This window comes from Peromyscus eremicus, chromosome 18 (assembly GCF_949786415.1).
Source record: "Peromyscus eremicus chromosome 18, PerEre_H2_v1, whole genome shotgun sequence".
Taxonomy (NCBI): Eukaryota; Metazoa; Chordata; class Mammalia; order Rodentia; family Cricetidae; genus Peromyscus; species Peromyscus eremicus.
The window spans coordinates 2,675,204-2,695,461 of record NC_081434.1 but is presented as its reverse complement, the minus strand read 5'-3'; the positions used below and the strand labels follow the sequence as shown (position 1 = coordinate 2,695,461).

At 48.9% G+C, this 20,258-nt stretch overlaps 1 protein-coding gene across 18 annotated transcripts in view; it reads left to right on the top strand.

The window, feature by feature from the left end:
* R3hdm2 (R3H domain containing 2) overlaps positions 1 to 20,258 on the top strand; it is a 121,093-nt gene that overhangs the window by 99,132 nt on the left and 1,703 nt on the right. For 8 of the 18 annotated variants that reach the window (XM_059245425.1, XM_059245430.1, XM_059245428.1 and 5 more), the window contains 10 exons: positions 909 to 1,081; positions 8,794 to 9,036; positions 9,280 to 9,406; positions 9,683 to 9,843; positions 10,267 to 10,421; positions 11,550 to 11,650; positions 16,333 to 16,502; positions 17,861 to 18,026; positions 19,738 to 19,835; positions 20,171 to 20,255. In XM_059245425.1, coding sequence (XP_059101408.1) covers positions 909 to 1,081; positions 8,794 to 9,036; positions 9,280 to 9,406; positions 9,683 to 9,843; positions 10,267 to 10,421; positions 11,550 to 11,650; positions 16,333 to 16,502; positions 17,861 to 18,026; positions 19,738 to 19,835; positions 20,171 to 20,255 — 1,479 coding nt within the window. Of the gene's footprint in view, positions 1 to 908; positions 1,082 to 6,444; positions 6,547 to 8,793; positions 9,037 to 9,279; positions 9,407 to 9,682; positions 9,844 to 10,266; positions 10,422 to 11,549; positions 11,651 to 16,332; positions 16,503 to 17,860; positions 18,027 to 19,737; positions 19,836 to 20,098; positions 20,256 to 20,258 lie in introns of those variants that run through there. The other 10 variants (XM_059245427.1, XM_059245431.1, XM_059245429.1 and 7 more) reach the window with 6 other exon arrangements.

Below are 20,258 nucleotides of genomic sequence, written 5' to 3'. Positions count from 1 at the left end.
TGCAGCGTCCGCGGACAACATGCCGGGTCCGGGATGGTTTCCTGGAAACGACAGCATGGCAGACGAGGAGAAAGCTGGTCTCTTGGATCCGTTACCCATTCTGAAATCTAGCTGCCTCACTGATTTTCTGTTCTTTTTTAGGAAGCAGGGAGGAAAGGCTAGTTGGGGTTTGGTTATTTTGTGTTCTCAACTGAGCTAGATCTTTGGCTCAGGGCAAGGTTACATGGTAGGATATCAGTGACAGGTGCTTTCATTCTGTGCCCCATGAGAGTATAGTAAAGTCTTAACTGTTCATAACTAATTAGTAGTAGCCATAGGGCAGAATTTAGAACCATCCTGCTACTGCTGCTTTAGCGGGAGTTAGTCACTAGGAGGAAGTGGAACCTCACGTTCCTGCTGCGGTCTTAGCAGAGGGCTGTCCAGCTCCGTGTGCAGTTGGCCTGGACCTCACCATACTCACCCTGAGATGCATCTCTTGAATCCACAAAGGTCTCTGGGCCTTGTCTTGAGTAGACAGGAGTAGTGGTGAAGCTGCCTGCCCCCAGACCTCTCCTGTCCCGTGGTGTTTTTTTGAGACAGGTCTCTATGTAGCTCTGGCTGTCCTGAAACTTACCATGTGGACTAGGCAGGCCTCAGACTCACAGAGATCTGCCTGCCTGTCCCTGTAGAACATTTTGTTAAATTCCCAAGTCAGACATTGGCATTCCCTGTGGTTCCTGACTCTAGGGAGCAGAAACCTGCTAAGAGGTGGACTCCCTTACATAGATCTTTGGTAAATGCGGGGGATGGGCAGAAGGAAGTGGTAATAAAAGGCAAGGAAAAATAAAATCCTGCAGTTGGGCCCTTCAGGAACAGTTACGTTCATGGTTTGTACTTACAACTTTGGGTGGGTCTCCTCTTTGCCTTAGGTATGGCACTAGGTGCCCCAGAAGTGTGCAGCCAGGCCACCTCACCCCAGTCTGTCCGGGGCCTTCTCCCTTGTACTGTCCAGCAGCAGCAGCAGCAGCAGCAGCAACAACTTCCTGCTCTCCCACCCACTCCTCAGCAACAGCCACCCCTGAGTAATCCCATGATCTCACAGGTGAGTCACACTGAAGTGTTGAGCGCCTGCTCTGATTCAGGGAGCTCTAGAAGTGAGGTTGCCATGTCTGTTGTGCTGTGGGCAGAGAGAGGGCCAGTGTTTGGAAGTATTCTGCTCCTGCCTTCATTTATTATTTGTTAGTGGTTGGGAGAAAAGAATACGGTTAAATGTTTGGCCAAAGTTTTGTTACTTTGCTCTGTTGAGACAGCTGTCTTGAAGCCTACCTATATCAGCCTTAAAGTGGAAGGCTGGGGGGTAGCCTCGGCTCCACTTCCCAGGTGTTGGGGTTACAGGTGTGTGCTGTCACACTTGGCTAGCCTGAGAACTCTACTTACATTTCTTCCTCTTTTTTTTTTTTATGAAACAGAGTCTCTCTGTAGCCCTGGCTTGCCTGGAGCTTGTTATGTAAAGGAGAGGTTCATCAGCCTCTGCCATCCCAGAGGTGTGCGCCTAGCAGTTTGTCCCTTTAAAGTCCTGTGTAATTAACAAGGTGATTTTGCCCACTCTGCCCATATATGGAACTTGAGAAGATACAGCTCCTGGCCTCCCACCTGTAGTCTGACTGGTTATGTTGATCCATAAACACATACTTTTTTTTCTGTTATCAGCTTGATACAGTACAAATTCTTATCCTAATAGTGAAATGTTTCACTGAGGCTTGTCCAGTGATTGAGTAAAACCAAAACTTATTATAAGCCACAGTCATCCTAGGGTCCCCCCTGCTATGTAGCCTCCCTGGATCTGTGGGTTGCAGTCTGGTTATCCTTTGCTTTATATCTAGTAACCACTTATGAGTGAGTACATACCATGTTTGTCCTTCTGGGTCTGGGTTACCTCACTCAGGATGATATTTTCTGGTTCCATCCATTTTCCTGCAAATTTCGTGGTATCATTGTTTTTCTCTGCTGAGTAGTACTCCATTGTGTATATGTACCACATTTAAAAAAATCCATTCTTCAGTTGAGGGGCATCTAGGTTGTTTCCAGGTTCTGGCTGTCACGAATAATGCTGCTATGAACATAGTTGAGCAGGTGTCCTTGTGGTAAGATTGAGCATTCCTTGGGTATATGTACTGTATCAAGCTGATAATAGAAAACAAATAAAATAATAATAATAAATAAATAAGTAAGCAAAGACAAAAGAAAACCCTGCCCAACCATGGCACCGCGATGTCCAGCTTGCCGTGCGTTTTGGCTGTGGAGTCGGTGGAAGGTCAGCACGGCACTGTATGTGGTATAACTGTGCTGCAAGCTGCCCGGCTGGCTGTAACAGATTAACCTAAATCGTGTCTGTTACTGATTTCAGAAACTGAGTTTCTCAACTAACTTAAAAAAAAATACTTAGTTGTTGATTGAGGGCAGGAATAACACTCAGGTTCCCACAACGTATCCGTAAGACATCAGACCAGAGCAGGTGGCATGCCACATGATGTAATTCCAGCACTTGGGAAGCTGAGACAGGAGGATCAAAGCTTGGAGATAGCCAAGGCCACATAGTGAGCCTGGGGCTGGCATGAGCTGCAGAGCAAGGCCTTCCTTGGAGACGTGACGACCCCAAAACTTGTCTGTCTGACTTGCCGTTACAAGAGCCATATCTTCTTTACCCCCAGCACTCAGGGGGCAGAGGCAGGCGGGTCTCTGAGTTCGAGGTCAGCCTGGTCTATGGAGTGAGTTCCAGGACAGCCAGGGCTGCAGAATGGAGCCCTGGTTGATGCTGGTGTTAACCCGGGTTTGAGAAATATTGTGCTTCTGTGCAGACCAGGAAAGCCATCAGTGTAAGAGCAAGGTCTTCTCTCTGGTGGGGTCTTAATATTCTGATTGGAGCTGTCCCACCTATAAAAAGTAAAAAATATTCTGAATAGCCACTTGCTGTCTTAGAAACAGCTCTTCATGGCTGGAGCCCCATGTTTGGTCCTAAAATACTCTCTGGTAGTCAGAAGCCCATTTGTTTACTCTCTTCTGCTACCATTTTAAGTTGATCTTTACCTGCCAGGCTCCTTCATTCCCCTGCTCAGTCCAGCTATATGCTTAGATATAGCTCCTCTCTAGATGCAAAAGTCAGTTCCCAACCTAGTAACCATGCACTGGAAACTCAAGTGGGGGATCACAGGATGACCCACCATCTCCCTCATTACATCTTGACGTTAGCTTAGCCCCCTGCTAAGGCATGGCATGTGTATAGGTCCTTTGCTCTGCCTGCGAATGGGTAAACTTTCTCCCTCCAGCCACCCCCATTGTGGTTTGTATGTGTCCATTTCACTTCCTAAGGTCCCAGCATTGTCTCGTTCTTTTCTTTCCTGAAATATATTGTAATACAGTCTGGCTCCCTTTTCTCCCTCTTAATCTTTTGACTTTTCCTTCTACCTGCCATCCACACCTAAAACACAGCTGGAATGGCGAAGGGATAAAGAGGTCGAAGAAGAACCATTTGGGACCAATATTCTGGAGTAGATAGCGAGTGATAGGCTCTAACCTATCTTCTCCTCGAGCCCTGCCCCGCTCCTGGACTCTGCAGTTCAGTGGATGAGTTGTGGGGTGGGGTGGGGTGGGGCTTAGATCCGCACCGCTTGGTACGGAGGTCTCTGTTCTCTCGGGATGGTACTCTGGAGGTTACTCACGGTCACATAGTCCCAAGAGAATCTTACCTGGTGAGTTTGTGTCCCGGAAGCATGTGTGGTGGTTACTAACTTACACCACCATCTACCATTTGTTTCCCTCCTTAACCGCCTCTCTAGCCCTCTCTTCTTCCCTCGGCCTCCTCAGTCCTGCTGGTTCTCTCCCTCGTTCAGACTTCACCCCTGAGGCCTCCCTCCTTGTTCCTCTCTCTCTTCCTTCCTTCCCCTTCCCTTTTCTGTTGTCCTGACGGCTGTCAGCACTGTGGGGCTGAGAAGTTGCACAGGAATAATGATTGTCTGGTCTCAGATAAAGTAATGATGTAGAGAGAAGGAAGTGGAACACGTGCCACTGTGTTGTAAACCTTTTAGAAAACTTGGAGAGTGCCAGGATGAGACACTGGCCCAGGCCCAGGGCTGTGCTGGCAGAGCAGCACTCTGGCCCCTCTTGGGAGGCTTCCTGTCTCTGAGCAGACCTGCATCTCGTGTGTCAGTGAAGCAGGTGGCACCAGGGAGTGAGGCCATGTTTTGTTGAGTTGATAGGCTGGAGTGAAGGTTGTAAAAGAGCCCCTTAACCCTAGAGCGATTCATGGGTCCCAGAGTCACCAGTAGGTGGCAACAGATGTCCTTGTGCTTTCTTAGAGATGTCCTGGTTCTGGAGTTTGAGACTGTCCGAGAAGATAATAGTAGAATAACCTGGCGGGGGGGGGGGGCAGTAGCAGGCCCCGGAGAGATGGTTCACTGGCCGTTCTTACAGATTCAGATTCAGTACCTAGCATCTACATAGTGGCTCATAACCACCTGCAATTCTGGTTGCAGAGGAGTAAGTACTCTCTCTCTTCTGGTCTCCATGGGCATTCGGGACCTGAGTGGTACACAGGCATGCATGCGGGCGATGCATCCATCCACATAAAGAACAGTGAGTAAGGCCCTTCCTGGTGAAGGGAGCCAGAAGAGCACCATCCTTTCCACCTCTCTTTCCTGACCCCACAACTCCAGAATCTTTATTATGTAGCCCTGGCTGTCCTGGAACTCCCTATGTAGACCAGGCTGGCCTCCAACTCGGGGTTAAGGTATGGGCCACCACCGCCAGCTTCAGTCTCCATTTGAAACTCACAAGAGTTGTTTTACCACTTGGCTGTTCGTAAGGCCTGACGCCAGGTAAACCTCTCCCAAGAAGGTGAGGATAACAGAAAACGTATATAGGAACCGGCAGCATTTGTACCGAGTGTTTGGCAGCTTGGCCAGCAGTTACATTCGGAATACCATTGGCTTACAGAAAACGGGGATTGGGGCCGGGCGGTGGTGGCGCACGCCTTTAATCCCAGCACTCTGGAGGCAGAGGCAGGCGGATCTCTGTGAGTTCGAGGCCAGCCTGGGCTACCAAGTGAGTCCCAGGAAAGGCGCAAAGCTGCACAGAGAAACCCTGCCTCGAAAAACCAAAAAAAAAAAAAAAAAAAAAAAAAAAAAAAAAAACAACCAAAAGAAAACAAGGATTGTCAGTAGGGCTGAGTTAATTTTCCAGACTATTCCTCTCCAAGTCCTTCGGGATTCTCAGTAGCTTTTTAAAAATCTAGATGTCCGATGCTCTGCTAAGGCCCCCAGTCCCCTTTTCTTCACCCCTCTCCACACTCTTAGTATAAACTGGTATGAACACATGTCCTAAAGTCCTGGGTTTTCACACTGTGGTCATGGCGCACACCTTTGACCCCAGCACTTGGGAGGCAGAAGCAGGTGGATCTCTGTGAGTTCCAGTACAGCCAGGGCTACACAGAAAAACCCTGTCATGGAAAAAAAATTTCTCTGAACCTTACTTTTGGAGGTGGGGACTGTTGCTTAGGGTTGAAGCAAGAGCCTTGCATGGCTAGGCAAATACTCTACGTAGCTGCGTCCCCGGGTTGACCCTTACTTGCATTGTTGGAATTACAATTACAAGCTATCCTATCTAGATGTTTTTGTAAGGCTGTCATGAAACAGTGAGTAAATGTTATCTCCCTCTTCTTCCTTCCCTCTCTCCTTCTCTCCTCCCTCCTCCTCCAGGGGCTGTGACTGGAGAATTGATAAGATAATCCAAATGAGGAAAATATAATTAGTTGATTTAGAACACTACATGTTCTCAATAAACAGATTCTCCTGCCTGAGGCTAGTGAAGGGATTAAGGGATAGAAACCACAGCTAATCTGGTTATATTTTACCCTGAATTTACCCCCATTTGTTCATGAGGGCAGTTTTTCATACTACCCTCACAGCCTGAAGGAGCTCGAACATCACAGATCAAGAAGTAGCTGGGATCCAGAATCTACTGGGTGTCTATTCCTCTTCTTCCCTCTAGAGGGAGATGTCTCTGGATGAGAACTGCCCTTGGATGACCCTTCCTACAGAAGGAGCGCGGCAGAGCACACAGGAGTCCCTCAAGTGGGCATTTAGCAGAGTTCTGCTTGGAATCAGGTCACAGACCTTGGCCCTGAGAGTCCTGAGATTGCTCAGGAGCTGCACTGTCCGCCGAGTGGCTGATGGGGCAGAGAGTACACTGGGTCTCTTCTGATAGGAGAGATTGCTTGTCTGTTAGCGATGTGAAAGCCACAAGCTATCCCCGGCTTGTGGCCAAGCCTGCGCAGTGGCCATGAGGTTCATATGAAATATCTTCTATGATTAACCTTGTTGTTCCTCCCCTTTCCCTCCCCATCTCTCCCTCCGCCTCTCCTTTTATCCTTTTCTCTTCCTTTCCACACGCCTCTGTGCTGGTCCACAGCCAGTCCCGGCCCTGCAGCCCTCTCCGCAGCCTGTTCAGTTCTCTCCAAGCTCCTGTCCCCAAGTCCTTCTGCCAGTCTCTCCGCCCCAGCAGTACAACATGGTATAAACTCCACTCCCTTTGTCTTGTCCCTGTGTGGCCTGTGTCTGTGGGGATGTCTGGTCAGTCTTTGGTGGTCTTGGAAGTATGTTGTGCTTTTGGAAGAGATGTTGAAAGCTGTTTCTTGAGGGACCAGCACAGGGTGAACATAGTTCCAACCTGATGGTCTCATCACGGCATACCAAAAGATAAGTAAATATATGACAAGGGGATGCTGAGCTCCTCTGAGTGTCCGGAAGTGATAGAGCTAAGCTAGACCCTCGTCTCCACTGTACATGTCCTCGAGTGACAAGGGGATGCTGAGCTCCTCCGAGTGTCCGGAGGTAATGGAGCTAAGCTAGACCCTCGTCTCCACTGTACGTGTCCTCGAGTGACAAGGGGATGCTGAGCTCCTCCGAGTGTCCGGAGGTAATGGAGCTAAGCTAGACCCTCGTCTCCACTGTACATGTCCTCGAGTGCGTGTGCTCCGGTTTGTTCTGTACAGTTGTTCTCTCTCACTCCCTTCACTGCAGACGTCTCGGGTACCAGTTGTTAAATGTTAAGTCTTACCCACCTCACCGTGTCGGATGCACAGTGCCCACCATCTGCATGGTTGGTTTGTAAATGAGTGTAGTGCACAGACCTGCAGTCTCAGCACTCAAGAGGATAAGGCAGAAGGATTGCCCTGAGTACAAGGCCAGCCTAGGCTACATCGTGAATTTCAGTTCAGCTGGGACTAGAGGAATATCCTGTCTCAAAAATAACAAAAATAAATAGATTAAAAATAAAATAAATTGTTTGCATCCTAAATACAAAACCTTTGCAAATCTGATTTGCCTCATAGTTGATAACTTGATGGTGGTGCGGAGCCCTTACTTTTTCTCCTTACATTGATCACACCTCTCTGCTTTTTCACTGGAACCCCCTTTTTCCTCCTCCCTCTGTCTCCATTCTGAAAGTGCTGCAATACGGACCCCAGATTAATGTGCACTCCTGCCCTCTTGCCATCTATTCCTGACCTGTAAGGCAGCAACAGTTCCCTGAAAAGTGAAGGAAACAAGAGGGCAACATTTTCTTTTGGTTTCTAGTATTTTCTTTTGCAAAAGAACTACTCTGTTGTGTGTGCATGTGTGTTTGTATGTGAATTACTGTTCAGAGTTCAACAGACCAGGGAGCTAAGAAACTAGCGTGTCACGTGCAAGTGAGAGATGGCACACCATCACTTGTGCACAGGCAAGACCGCTGGGAGAGAAGGTAATTACAGCCCCGCCAGTCAGGTTCTTCCCTCCAGTTCAGCCTCTCCCTGGCCTCCTTTCGGAGGTGAGAATTGGAAGTGGGTTTTGGAGGGTGGGAGAACTCTAGGCTAGTGTCAGAGAACAAAGGTGGAAATAACCTCGGAAGGGAGCACGGAGACAAGCAGCAGGCGTGAGCTCGCAGTTAGTTCGTTCTTGGCTGTGGAGGCGCGGGAACCTTCCTGTCCGCAGTCCACGCAGGTGTTTCCAAAGGGCTGTATAAAAACAGGATCTACAGCAAGGTCGGAGCGTGAGGAACACAGGAAACAGAGTCTTGTGTTTGTCTTGTATTCCTCTAGGTAGGTAGAAGTTGTGCTCTCTGCCCCATCTCCTGAGAAGTAACTTCAATAGCACTTGTAATCAGGGAAGCCTTGTCACCGTCCTGTACAGAGAACTGCTTCTGAGCTTGGGCTTGCACCGCTATTCAGTTGAAAATATCACTCCTCAGAGCACAGAAGCAGGACTATCCCAGACGTTATAAGGAATGCTGCAGAGTAGCAGTTCTCGGCCTGTGGGTCAAGACCCCGTGGGGGACCATTGACCCTTTCACAGAAGACCATCAGAAAACAGATGTTTACATTGTGATTCGTAACAGTAGCAAATGACAGTTATGAAGTAGCAACGAAATAATTTCACGGTTGGGGTCACCGTAACATGAACAACTGTATTAAAGGGTCGCAGTGTTAGGAAGGCTGAGAACCACTGCTGTGGAACATGGCTGTTTCTGTCTTTCTGTTCTCCGTTTTAGTTGTTAATATGTTTGAGACAATGCCTGTGTAGCCACAGCTAGCCCAGAACTTAGTATGTAGCTGAAGCTAGTCTCGAACTGATGATCCTCCAGCCTCTGCCTCCCAAGTGCTGAGATTGCAAGCGTGTGCCAGCACACACACAGAGCTCTGTCTGTCTTTCTGTATTGAAGCCAAATGTACAATGAGGTTTGACATAGCTTCAGTCCTTGAGTCCCTGACTCTCTCAACAGGCAGATGACCTCAGCAACCCCTTTGGACAAATGAGCCTGAGCCGCCAAGGTTCTACTGAAGCAGCTGATCCGTCCTCAGCTCTGTTCCAGCCCCCACTCATTTCCCAGCATCCTCAGCAAGCTAGCTTCATCATGGCTTCTGCAGGACAGCCCCTCCCTACTTCCAACTACCCCACCTCCAGCCACGCACCACCTAGTCAGCAAGTCCTGCCTCCCCAAGGCTACATGCAGCCCCCTCAGCAGGTAAGCAGCCCCTCTCCTCAGCCTTAGTCCCTTTCCTGCTCTAGTATAGACAGACCAGGAAGGATGCTGACCCCATTGTGCGCTTTGGACAGCTCTCGCTCTGCTTGCATAGTCACCCTGTAATTGTGAACCCAGAGTATCTCCGTTTACACATTTCTGATTATCAGCCCTGAGGCATTTAGTAATTTGCCGATGTTATGGCTGGATTAAAGAAACCTCTCACATCTGTTTCTCTGACTAAAGATCCAGGTTTCTTACTACCCCCCTGGACAGTATCCTAATTCCAACCAGCAATATCGACCTCTCTCTCACCCGGTGGCCTACAGCCCCCAGCGTGGTCAGCAGCTGCCTCAGCCGTCCCAGCAGCCTGGTAAGTAGAACTGCTGGTGTAAGACGGTGGTGCACACGTGTGCGGGGAGGTCATTCTCCTCATGACTGGGTGTTTGTGCGGAGCTTAGGTCCCTGAAGGACAAAGGCCAGGAAAGAAGTACCTTCCCATTTGGAGAATTAAGAGGGGGAAGAGGGAGAGTAGGAATTGCTAGATTTCTAAGGAAGGCCAGGGAAAAGTATAGAAGGAAAGGCAGAGCTGTGGGGGTGACCTCCTAAACACCCATACTGACATCTTCTGTGCCTTACCCATCCTTAGGTTTACAGCCTATGATGCCTAACCAGCAGCAGACGGCTTACCAAGGCATGCTTGGGGTCCAGCAGCCTCAGAACCAGGGTCTACTCAGCAACCAGAGGAACAGCATGGGAGGCCAGATGCAAGGCCTCGTGGTCCAGTACACTCCACTGCCTTCATACCAAGTGGGTGTCCTCTGTGTTAGGAAAGGTCACCAGTCCTTATGAAGCGAGCGAAAAGGACAGCCTCCCGGGGTCATGCAGACTTAAGATTCCAACACTGAGATTCTGTCTTTTCCCCTAGAACTTTTAGGGATGTTTCCTTTTCAAAGCAAAGCCAGAGAGTTGAGAAGAGTCTTTAAACTGTGGTTTTCATACAGTCACAGAAGGAGCGTGTGCTTAGGAAACAGTCTAAAGGAGATCTGAGTTCCCTCCTTGTGTCTGATGTCTGAGGGTGGGGTATGGAGGAGGGAGCAGTGTCTGCTTTGGGCAGAGGGTGGGTACTGGAAGAGACCCCTCCAAGTGGGAAGCGAGTCGTGCTGGCCTAGTGGTGAGCAGCCTGTGGGTGAGCTCGGTAAGCTGACCCTAGTCATGCTCTTCTTCACACAGGTCCCAGTGGGCAGTGACTCACAAAATGTGGTCCAGCCACCTTTCCAGCAGCCCATGCTGGTCCCTGCCAGCCAGTCTGTGCAAGGCGGCCTCCCAGCCGGGGGTGTGCCCGTATACTACAGCATGATCCCACCAGCTCAGCAGAACGGTACGAGGTGAGGACTGCTGGAGAACTGGGGCACATCTATCTCCCAGTGACTTCAGGAACTACACTGTCCTTTTGTCTCCTCTGGTCTAAGAAAGCCAAGATTAAAGACCCCGTCGGTGTCCTGGCACAGCGGCACACGTGCCGTCCAGCACTCGGGAGGCTAATGCATTAGGGTCACAACTTGAACGCCAGCCTAGACTACTTGTTAAAATCCAGTCTCAAAAGTGTGTGCGGGAGGGTCATTCTCCTTTTCTCCTCATTGATTGGATATTTATGTAGAGCTCAGCAGCAAGAACTGCTTGCTTCCGAGACACAGATTAAAATGACCCCAGTTTTTGTTAGTCAGAACTATGAGATGGGGACTGATCATTATTAGAAGAACCAAGTTTACAGTATAGTTACATAATTTTTTCTGCCTATAGAGAGAGGACAGATGTATCACGGCAGTAGAAGGGATGTCTTAGAAATAATCTGGTCTGCTACCCTTGTTTGTTTTGTTCCTGTGTTTCTGTTTTGTTTGTTTTTTCCAGACAAGGTCTCACTGTGTAGCCCTGGCTGTCCTGGAGCTGTAGACCAGGCTGGCCTCGAACTCACAGAGATCCACCTGGCTCTACCTCCCGAGTGCTGGGATTAAAGGCGTGTGCCACCACTGCCTGGCTTGTTTGTCTGTCTTTTTGTGTGTCTATCTCCATGTTGTTTTGAATTTTGCAGCATCTTCTCTCCTGTTTGTCTTTAAGTGTTTCCCACTATGTGTGCCTCCTCAGTCGCTGACCCTTAGCTCTCTTGGCCCTTTCTCCCTAGCACTGTAGGTCTGACCCTTCTTTCCTTATAAGACCTCTGTGTCTGTGCACACATGTATGTGTTCGGTGTTCCAGCCTGTTGAGAGAGCATGTGCTGCCAGCATCCCATATTTAGCACTGATTAGCAGCTTCCTAATTGAAAGATGATCAAGTACAAATATATATAATTAAGTTTGAACTGATGAGTGATTTTAGAAATTGCATGGCAAATTGGTCTGGGAATGACTTGTAGCTGCCTCTGCTTCCCACAGGGAGGCCTAGGAAGCAGCAGCTGTTTGCCAGGAGCTGTGTTCCTCCCTCTGTCCCTTCACCACTCCTTTCTTCTTACCTCCCAGCCCCTCTGTGGGGTTTCTACAGCCTCCTGGCTCTGAGCAGTACCAGATGCCTCAGTCTCCCTCTCCCTGCAGCCCACCACAGATACCACAGCAGTACTCAGGTAAGAGAGTGAAGACTTGGAGGAGGCGTGGGCACTGGCGGGGCCATACACTGCTGAGGGGGGCTTCCAGTGTAAAGCAATGGAGTGTCATCTTCAAGACCTGGGTCTTGACTTGAGTGTGGAGTGAATGCCTTAATCCTCACACCCAGAAAGGTCTGAGCTACACCTCCGGGTCCACTGTTGTTCTCTTGTGTGAGGGAGGGCGTGTGTGTGTGTGTTTTCTCGAGTGCACTCGCTGCCATCAGCTCCTTCCCTCTGTGTCCTGCCCTCACTCATCCTCTAGACAGCTTTTCTTTTCTTTTTCTTTTTCTTTTTTCTTTTTTTTTTGGTTTTTCGAGACAGGGTTTCTCTGTGTAGCTTTGCGCCTTTCCTGGAACTCACTCTGTTGACCAGGCTGGCCTCGAACTCACAGAGATCCGCTTGGCTCTGCCTCCCGAGTGCTGGGATTAAAGGCGTGCGCCACCACCGCCTGGCATCTCTCCACTTTCTATCCAGGAACTAAATGGGCTTTATGCTAACCAGCTGCAGGCCTCCCTTCCGCCTCCAGCAGACACACCAGGGTAACCACCCGCCCTTGTTCACTTCCCTGTCAGCTCAACCTGACGCCTCTGTTCAGTACCGCTCAAGAAACTTCAGGGCTTTGGGGAAGGAATCTGTTTTCTTTCTTCTGCTTCTTCCCCCCCCCCCCCCCCCCCCCCCCACCCCCCCCCCCCCTGTTTTCGAGACAGGATTTCTGAATTATAATTCACCCTCACGCCATCCCCATTCCACTTTGCTTGAGGATATCTGTGCGCCCTCTTCTGGTGAGAGGGAGCCATTTGTCTGGTTTTCCCACTTAGTACTTTTCACCTAAGGTTTTTTGCACTCTGCTCTAGATGCTTTGAGGAAGTTACAGAGTTAAGGTTGTTCATAAGACATAATGTATTTCAGCTTTAAGGTGAAATGACTTCTGGTTTCATCCAGACCAAACATGGATCTCTTGAAAGCTAAAGTTTTAAATTCATCCAGCCTTTTATTACATGAGTGGGCTCTCCAGCACTTCTTACTGTCTACCAAGGGCACTTGGCCTTGAAATTCTCAGTGGAATATGGAAATTGTAGAAACCAGCTCCAAAGATGATGTGTACTGTGTTGGTGCTCGGTACCACGGGGAATTTTCTCCCCTGTTTTTAAAATCAATGTGTGCGTGTGCATAAGGATATGCTTGTATGTGTATTGTTGGCATCCTTTGTAGTATATCTCTTTGGTCTCTGGTATCTATTGTTCAAATATAAAGGATCTTTGGATCCAAAACAAAGATATAGAAAATAATTTCGTGTTACTTACTTGACCTAGTGCCAAGCCAACTAAAACATCGTGTTCTGGAGCCCAGCAGCATCAGAGGTCTAGGCTCAGCATGGAGAAGGGAGGAAGGAAGGAACCCTCTCCGTCATCCGTTTTCCTTGCTCCTTTCTTCCCTAGACTGACCCTAAACTTCCGACAGTCCTTGTACTCGTCCCAGTTGGTGGGACCCTCTGTCCCACCCATGCTGAGATGATGTTCACTTAACAATTAATATTTAAAGTTGTTAATTCCTGCCCATAGAAGTTAAGGAAATTGTTAAAAAGAAACAAGTGTTTCTTCTGCTTTCTTTCCCAGTTACTATTACCCGGGCTGGAATAGCCCACAGAAAGAAGCCTCTCTCACCTTCAGAGGACAGTCACCCCGCCCTCCTCTCATGTAGCAACATGGTCACTTTTCCAAAAATAAAGGCAGGGATTAGGATTGGTTGTTCCTGGAACAACTGCTGAGGTTTATTAATACCTTTTGTAGTTGCCCAGTCCACCTCCAGGCCTGGACCTTAATTCTGCCACTATAGTGCTGGAAAGAACTGTAACTCCAGGGAACACTTGGTCTCCCATGACAGTGATGGCTTTCGGGTCCCCTGGGGCTTATACAGGGATTCCTGCCTGGGAAGGATGCACACAGACGTGAAATGCAGTGATACTTAGAAACAGGCTCCCAGCTCCCAGTGACACAGCAACACGGACAGTGTGAGTGCATACGGAAATAGCCAACCTCTCACACACTTACGGGCTCATTTCTAAGGGTTTTCAAAGATGAGAATGTTCTCTTCCACTTCAGAAGAAGCTTCCTCTCCCTTGCCAAAAAAGGGGTTGGGGAGCCAAGACACTGATTCTGTCCTGTGGTTTTGGCTTCATTTCTTTTTCATAGATTTGGTCCCTGGTGGTAAGGAAGAAGCCCTATCAGTTTTCAGTTTTCTCTCTCAGTGATCTAAAAAAAAAAATCTAAACAAAAAGCGAAAACCAATTCTGCCAGACATAAATGTCATCTGCTTGTATTTATGTGGTTTGCTCTGCCCAATCGACCTTTCTGCCCAGGTTTAATGATGCCACTTAAAAAGCCATTCACACGTCCCCTCTCCTTTCTTAGCTCTCCAGCTGAAATTGATTTCCTTATTCAGCCCCCTTTTCCCTCTTCAGCCGCTCTCAGCCCAGGCTGCTTCCCCACCCTGGCAGTGAGGAGGTGCTATCCCTGGCAGGACAGTTCAGCAGTTAACAGATGCCACCTGCTTTTGGCTCCAGGAAGAGACGCATAAAAATGAGCTCATCAGTCGAGTAGTGCACTGTCCTCGGTTGAGTGAAGGAACAGTGCTCCAGGCCAGCGGGGGGAGGACTGAGCGTGGAGAGTTCAGAGCAGAGCTGCAGCTAAGAATCCTGCCTTTATTGTATTGTTGCTGCTGGGTCAGAGAAAACAATAGAAGGACTTGGTTCTTTTCCCTCCTTGCCTTGAGCCCCTGATAGCTCCTCATGTCTGGAGGCTGGTGTTAGGAGGTGCTTCCTCTGTCCCGTTTATGCTCTCACCTAACATACTGACATATGCCCCACCTTTCCTAGCCCAGGGCATTAGGCTGTGACTATGAGCTGCCTTTTAAAAAAGCTAGAGATGTGATTATCTTTGTGTTGGCCCCTTAGGGCGCAGTGAGCAGTTTGAATAAGGTCAGTTGCAGTGTTGTTGGTAGAGGTGTTGGAGTGTATAGGGCTGATAGGGTGGGAAACAAGGTGCCCAGAGCAGTTGCAGTAAGGGGAGAGTTGTTATGAGTGCTGTGTGGGTTCACATGGCCCTGTGTGAGCCCCACTGATGGATACCGAGTCCCCTTTGGTGCAGGGGATGGGAAGAATCCAGCCTTTTGCACTGAGTACTTGTGCTCTCTGACTTAATAAGCCCTAGAGGTGGGGTACACAATGGCCAGAGAATCTGCTCACATAGCTTCTGTGTCCCCTGAGCCGCTCGCTGTCTGGGACCTCCTGTCTTGTCTTTGACCTTCCTATGACCAGTACTATCTAAGCAAGCACTCCCCTCCCAGCATGGCTGGTACCCAGAGGCCATAGCATTTCCCATCACAGCGGCAATGGCAGCCCTGAAGTACCAGACCATGAAAAGAGCAGCGTTGCAGCTTCTGAGCTGGTAATCCCAGGAATCCCATTTCTCCACCACCATGCCCGCCAGCTCAGCCCAGCAGGAATACAGTTGGAAGGTCAAAAGAAAACTGTCCTGCTGTATAATCCCCTGTCTACGTAGAGCCAGAGCCCTTCCTGTTCCTCGCAGTGGGGACTGTCCATCAAACTGCTTCTCCCGGACTCTTTACCTTTTTACCACGAGGAAGATTGGACCTTCCCCTCCTCTACTTTGTCAGTAGAGGAGACTGCTGATGGCTACAGTACCAAAACCTCACGGTCATGTCCAGTTGGCCCTGGAATCTGCGGGTATAGCCTTCAGAAGGCTCTGACTGCCATCATCCTTCTGGCTCCCTTTTCAGAACTCCTGTTCCCGTCTTCCCTCCCCTGGACCCTTCATCACCCCGTCAGCCACCCTGTCAGCCAATGCAAGTACAGGGCGAGCTCCAGAAGCACAGGTCCTATCCCAGCGTCTCTGGGGTAGAGTCCAAGGATCCTTCCAGGGTGCACCTCAGACTCTGCTCTCAGCCCTTTGCTTCATGTCTGAGTTGTTAATAGACTGTCCTTTCTCGGAGCACAGTGTCCAGCGTAAGGACTGGCACATAGCAAATGTTCAGTAACGGCTTGTTGAATGAGCTTCTTATCTCTTAGGGTATTTTCCTACAGTGCCCTTGTATCTTAGCCCCTCATGTCTCCAAACTGTGCCCTCTACCTGAACCGTTCCCTCACTTCGTCAGCTGGTGACCAAAAGGTGCTTTGTAAGTTGTCTTAGTGAAGTTGCGGGCATTCATCTCCAAAACAATTAGACTTTGCTGGTTTACTCACAGTCCTTACCAGAAAAACTTGCACATATCTGCAGCCCTGGCCCATGCCCTAGACTAGGGCTAGTACTGTGACCAGACATTTCAGCAATCTGACCTGGGTATTTGGTAATACTCAGTTTTGACAGGGTGGAGTAATTTTTCTGCCAATCATAATAAACTGCCTTACCAGGTGAAGGGCAGGAGAATATTGGCATCTGGTCTCATCTCTTGCACTCAAACTTCCATTGGTTGGGGAGCAAGCATCCAAGGCCAGATCACAGCCACCTCAGATCCCTGGCAGGACACAGTTAAAATGCCCTGAAACCAGTGGGTGGATTTGCTTGGTGGCTTTTCCATTCAGAGGTAACTATACTTCCAAAATAGTTTGAATTCCCAACAACTGCTTTCTTCATGCCACTCAGGAGTGTCACCTTCTGGACCAGGTGTGGTGGTCATGCAACTAAATGTCCCTAATGGACCCCAGGCCCCCCAGAATCCATCCATGGTCCAGTGGAGTCACTGCAAATACTACAATGTGGACCAGCGAGGTCAGAAGCCTGGAGACCTGTACAATCCTGACGGTAACCCCCAGGTAAGTCCTTTAATACTTGTCTTCGTAAGGAAGGTCCAGATTTCTCCTCAGGAAGGAATGTCGTTGACTGCACAGCCTCTTATACAGTTTCTCTGAAAAACATGAGAATAACAAAGTGTATCCTCTTTCCAGGAACCTAATTATCTAAGAGAGGAGACAGAACACATCAGACCATGCTTAGAGCATATTTAAAATGGAGGAGCCAGGGATGAGTGTTGCTCAGTCGTAGACCATGAGTCTAGTGCATACAAGATTCTGGGCTAGGGTAGATGGCATGTAAAGGACAGTAGCACTTGGGAGGCAGAGGCAGGCGGATCTCTGTGAGTTGGAGGCCAGCCTGGTCTACAGGGTGAATTCCAGGACAGCCAGGGCTACACAGAGAAACCCTGTCATGAAAGAAGAAGAAGAAAAAAAAAAAAAAAAAAAAAAAAGAATACCCAAAATTGACCTCTAACCTCCATAAACATGCACATATACATGTGCACTGCCCAGACGTGTCAGGGACCCCTGCCAGCCTCACAGCCTGCAGGGAAACAGTCCAAGCGAGGTAAAGCATGCAGCTCAAGTCAGAACCACCTTTCCAGCGCTGGGTCAGAACTTGCAGAGTCTGACCTCAGGGTTTATTTTTCTTAAACATTTAAACACAGTAAAATTTAGGGAAAAGGTTTCTGCATGACAGTTATCACAACAGAGCTTAGGCATGGCTTCAAAGAAACTCCCTGGCACAAGAGCAAAGCAGCTGTGACCTTTCCAGGAAGAAAGTTCTATTGGCTGATAAACAGTGCTTAGGGCAAGGACCTAAAGGAAGGATTTGTAATGCACATAAGGACAGATTCCGTTGATGCACAGGGGACCTCTGTGGTAAGGGTGGGCTCCAGTCACTGAGAGACAAGACTCAGGATAAGGGTCTGTAGAGCAGCCCAAGGCCCAGGGGGTCAGCATCCCCTCCAGCCTCCACTGCCCGCCTTCGGGGAAGGGTGCCCACGCGTTCAACAAGTTTGCTTCCCCAACCCTTTGTTGAAGATGCGCCTCCCACACAGACAAGACAAGGAAACAGTTTATCAAAGGTGGGTACTAAATACAAACTAGGCTGGCAGGTAGGTGAGTGGTTCGATGCTTGCCCAGCCTGGGTGAAGCCCTGGGATTGGTCTCTGGTGCTGAAAGGAGACTAGTAAATAGTAACAGAAACGAGGGAGCGAGAGGATAGTTAGGAGCAGCAGTCGGATTCGGGCAGTTCTTACAAGACTCCTTGTTTCTTGAGAGTGGTGAATTGGAAGCCATGGGACACATCAAGGTGTGGGTGTGTGGGAGTATGTGTGTGTGTGTGTACGTGTGATACGTGCTCTTCTCTTTCACAGGCCAATGCACAAATGGGCAGCAGCCCCGTCACATCTCCTACCCAGTCTCCAGCACCCTCTCCTGTCACCAGCCTCAGCAACGTCTGCACTGGACTCGGTCCCCTGCCCGTCCTCACGCCATTCCCCCGGCCTGGGGGTCCTGCACAGGGTAGGGAGTTAGATCAAGGTGGGCTGCTGTGGACCTCAGCATTCACATTCCATGACAGGGTGGGAGGTTAGAAGATAGCAACAGGTAGGGAGATAGTCGAGCTGATGCTGCAGCTGACGTCTGCTGAGGCAGAGGACATCCCCCCCCCTTAGGTAACTCACTCCATCCTCCTGCACACATTTGCTGTTTACGACCACCTACTTATGGTAAAAGAGAGGAAAGAAGTTCATTCAGCCTAAAATTTTAAAATTTTAAAATTTTTATTATTCATGTGTGTGTGCCTATGTGAGTTTATGTGTACCTTGAACTGGAGTTACAGACAGTTGTGAGATATGATGGGGGTGCTGGGAACCAACCCAGGTCCTCTGCAGGAGCAGTAAGTACTCTTCACTGGTGAGCCTTCTCTCCAGCTCCAAGAAGAATATGATTTTTGAAGAGACAACACTGAATTCAGTTGAAATAGCCTGGGTTACCAGTTCCAGGACAGACGAGCTTTGTGATGTTGAAAAAGTTACTCACACTTAGAAGTAGACCTTAATTTTCTCATTTATAAAATGGGGTAAGCATGTATAAGATGGGAATAGTCTCATTTATAAAATGGGGTAAGCATGTATAAGATGGGAATAGTCTCATTTATAAAATGGGGTAAGCATGTATAAGATGGGGATAGTCTCATTTATAAAATGGGGTAAGCATGTATAAGATGGGGATAGTCTTGTGGCTTTTTGCTTTGTCTGTCACAAGTATTCTAAAAATAAGATTAAGATGTTTAGCTGGGCAGTGGTGGCACACGCCTTTAATCCCAGCACTCGGGAGGCAGAGGCAGGCGGATCTCTGTGAGTTTGAGGTCAGCCTGGGCTACCAAGTGAGTTCCAGGAAAGGCACAAAGCTACACTGAGAAACCACATCTTGAAAAACAAAACAAAACAAAAAAAATGTTTAAAACCTTTAAAATGCTCCAAAATAAATCACTTTGTGAGTAGTAAGCTGCGCAGCACTTAGTATGCTCCAGGCCTTGCTCCAGGTGCTTTCCATACCTTGTTCAGTTAGCCGTTCAACAGCACCAAAGAGGGAGCTCCCCAGCATTGCATTTCCAGGTACAGAGCCAATGGTTTTGACTGGCATCAGGCCCCAAGTGTGTGCCCTGTCCACCACTCTACATTGCCTCTCTCATGAGTCAGAATTTGAGGGCTTGGGAATGAAGACACCCACGGAGGAGATGAGAGACACTTGCAAATCTCGAGGTTCTTCCCTGTCATTTCCTTTTCTTTAGACTAACTCTCACTTGCCAGGCTGGCCTCAGCTTCCCAAGTGCTAGAATTACAGGCATGTACCATTACACTTAACTCTTTCCTGGCATTTACATAGGGTCTACGGTGGACAGAACTCAAGGTCCTGCTAAGAGTTTAGGAAGAGACATAGATCTTTGTTTTGTTTTGTTTTTCTGAGGCAGGGTCTCACTATGTAGCTATCACTATTCTGGAACTCTCAATGTAGACCAGGCTGACCATGAACCCATAGAGAGCTATCTGCCTCTGCCGAGTGCTGGGATTAAAAGTGTGTGCTACCACATAGGAGTCCAACTCTTAAATTAGTTACATAGACACTCCCGTCATAGAAAAGGTAGGAGTAGTATGTATTGGTGCTATTTCTCTCCAAAGCCCCGTGAAGTCTCATACTGTGACATACTGTGGAACTCAGGCTCCTAAGACACCTGTTCTTACCCCAGGTGATGGACGCTACTCCCTATTGGGTCAGCCGTTACAATACAACCTGTCCATCTGCCCTCCCTTGCTCCACGGCCAGTCAACTTACACGGTGCACCAGGTGAGCATCTACACCGTCAGTCTCGGGCGGTCAGACCCCCTTCTCATCTGGGCCCTGTCTGTGAGCCATCTGCTTCAACCAGGCGGGTGGACACAGGAGAAGCCACGGAATGGACAAAGCAAAGAGTCTCCCCCACTCCTGTCTGTGCTCACGGCTCCCACCTCAGTGCCGAGAGGGAGAGGTGTTAGGTCTCAATTACCATTCCCTGGGAAGTCTCACTGTCTGGTGAGGTAGGGTCCTCAGGGTGGGGTGCTACTCCTCAGTTTCTAGGGCAGACCTTGGGACACAAGGCAGTAAAGGTTCACTTGGGATGAGAGTTCTATTGGATGTTGAAGGGACAGAGTGGACTGAAGCATGGAAACCGGAGCAAGAGACAAGCACTCAAATCTGCCTCCACTGACCTGGGCACAGCAGATGTTGGTG